Below are 1,855 nucleotides of genomic sequence, written 5' to 3' on the forward strand. Positions count from 1 at the left end.
ATTATATCTCCAAGAGTCTTATATCTAATATTTTTTATTATAGATTATCGAGTTCTGTTAAAATTATAGCAATTTTATTATTAATCTTATTGAACGGTTATAATATAGAAAAAAAAGTACGTTCTGTCCCTATTTAATTAAAATAATGTTCTCTATTAACGTATTTCACAAGCGAGCGGCCACCTGTGTATTCCCATAGAAAATAGCTGTTGTATAGACCTAAATAACACAACCACAATGCATTATTTTGTGACGAACTGACCAAGGCTTACTATATAGAGCGATGCGCATACCAAGTCTTCGACTTGGTATTCTGGTCTTTTTAGTAGCTCGGTTGGTAACTGTCCTACTAGACGGTCTTGGCGGGTAGAAGCGCACCTACTCACTGCCAAGCCCGTGACATATTTAAGGTTTAATAATAAATATATAACGTAATTCCCAACCGAGTGGCCACCCCTGACCGAGTGGCCACCCCACTTCAACTTCCTTATCATAATATTAGTTAAAGTCATTAAATTATCAACCACACCACCAAAAATGAGTCAATTATCTCAAGATTTTGAAAATCAAGAGGGCAGAATCATACTCGCAGTTAAAGCTATTCAAAATAAAAAAAATCTCTTCTGTGGCTCGCGCAGCTAAAGTTTTTGAAATCCCCAGAACTACTTTACGCAGGCGTCTTAAGGGACAAGTTTATCGCGCAGAAACTCGCGCAAATTCTCATCGATTATCGCTAATTCAAGAGGAATCGCATATTCAATGGATACTCTCTATGGATTCGCGTGGAATGCCTCCGAGACCTTCTCACGTTCAAGAAATGGCCGAAATCATCCTCCGAACAGACAATCCATCGCGATTTAAACCTCTCGGCAAGAACTGGGTCACAACATTTATAAAACGACGCCCGGAGATCAAATCTCGCTTTTCAAGGCGACATAATTACGAGCGAGCAAAATGCGAGGACCCTCGAGTTATACAAACGTGGTTTGATCAGCTACAAAACAGCGGGAATCGTCCCTTTTCAACCTGCGAGAGTGCTCGAAAAGTTGAATATTCGCCTTTCAACTCTTACACCTCCACCGAGCCGTGGCTCTACAAATTCAACTCTAGCGACGCCTCATACAGCAAAGCAACTGTAGAAATCGGCTTCATCGATAAAGGAGATGCTAAAGCAGGGATCCCGCAGTTCCTCTACGCCTTCAAAACGCCTATTCCAGAGCTTTTTTAAAAAGGTTCGAATACTCGCTTTACAAGGCGGCACAACTCGCGAAAAGAAAACGTCGATTTACGCGCGGAAAATGCAAATAATCGTTTAAAAAAGGCTCGATCGAAACGTCAAATGACCCCTACTGAGGCCAATCCCATAGAGCAAACGAGAGGTTCAATTCACGAGCGAAATGTGCGGATAGAGGCAATAAATCATGAATATACGCAGGCGAGATCTTCAACTTTAGGGGCCCCAAAGCGCGCTCCACCGACGTGTTCTAATTGCAATATTCAAGGAAATACTAGAACTATATGTCCTTCACGCGCAGTTTGAATAGCTTAATAAAAAATGCATTGTTTTGTTGATTTTTAATGGCTTCAATTTTTGAAGGTGTGGTCGATCTCGGTTGGGGTGGCCACTCGGTTGGGAATTACGTTATATCATAATGCTTTATAATATATATACATTTTATCACTAAGCCTTTACAAAGGCTATTAATCTAGGTATTATAAATTACAGTCGTATTTTTATAATTTATAACAAAACTAACTATATAGGCTTTAAAAAGGGAAGCGCTACAGACACACCCCCACGTGACCAGGTGGATTAGTCAGCCGCTGGTGCCGGCGCTGCGCAGCGCGCCGGTAG

The 1,855-nt window shown here is 41.0% G+C and overlaps 1 protein-coding gene across 1 annotated transcript; it reads left to right on the plus strand.

The window, feature by feature from the left end:
* Positions 1–817: 817 nt before the first annotated feature.
* On the plus strand, positions 818–1,228 carry KD926_007543 (transposase; the record flags this gene model as incomplete). Its single annotated transcript, XM_053100406.1, has 1 exon — positions 818–1,228. The coding sequence occupies one exon, from the start codon at positions 818–820 to the stop codon at positions 1,226–1,228; it is 411 nt and encodes a 136-aa protein (XP_052955851.1).
* Positions 1,229–1,855: the final 627 nt, after the last annotated feature.

Source organism: Aspergillus affinis (genome assembly GCF_023601865.1).
Source record: "Aspergillus affinis strain CMG 70 chromosome Unknown NODE_45_length_233477_cov_87_579804, whole genome shotgun sequence".
NCBI lineage: Eukaryota > Fungi > Ascomycota > Eurotiomycetes > Eurotiales > Aspergillaceae > Aspergillus > Aspergillus affinis.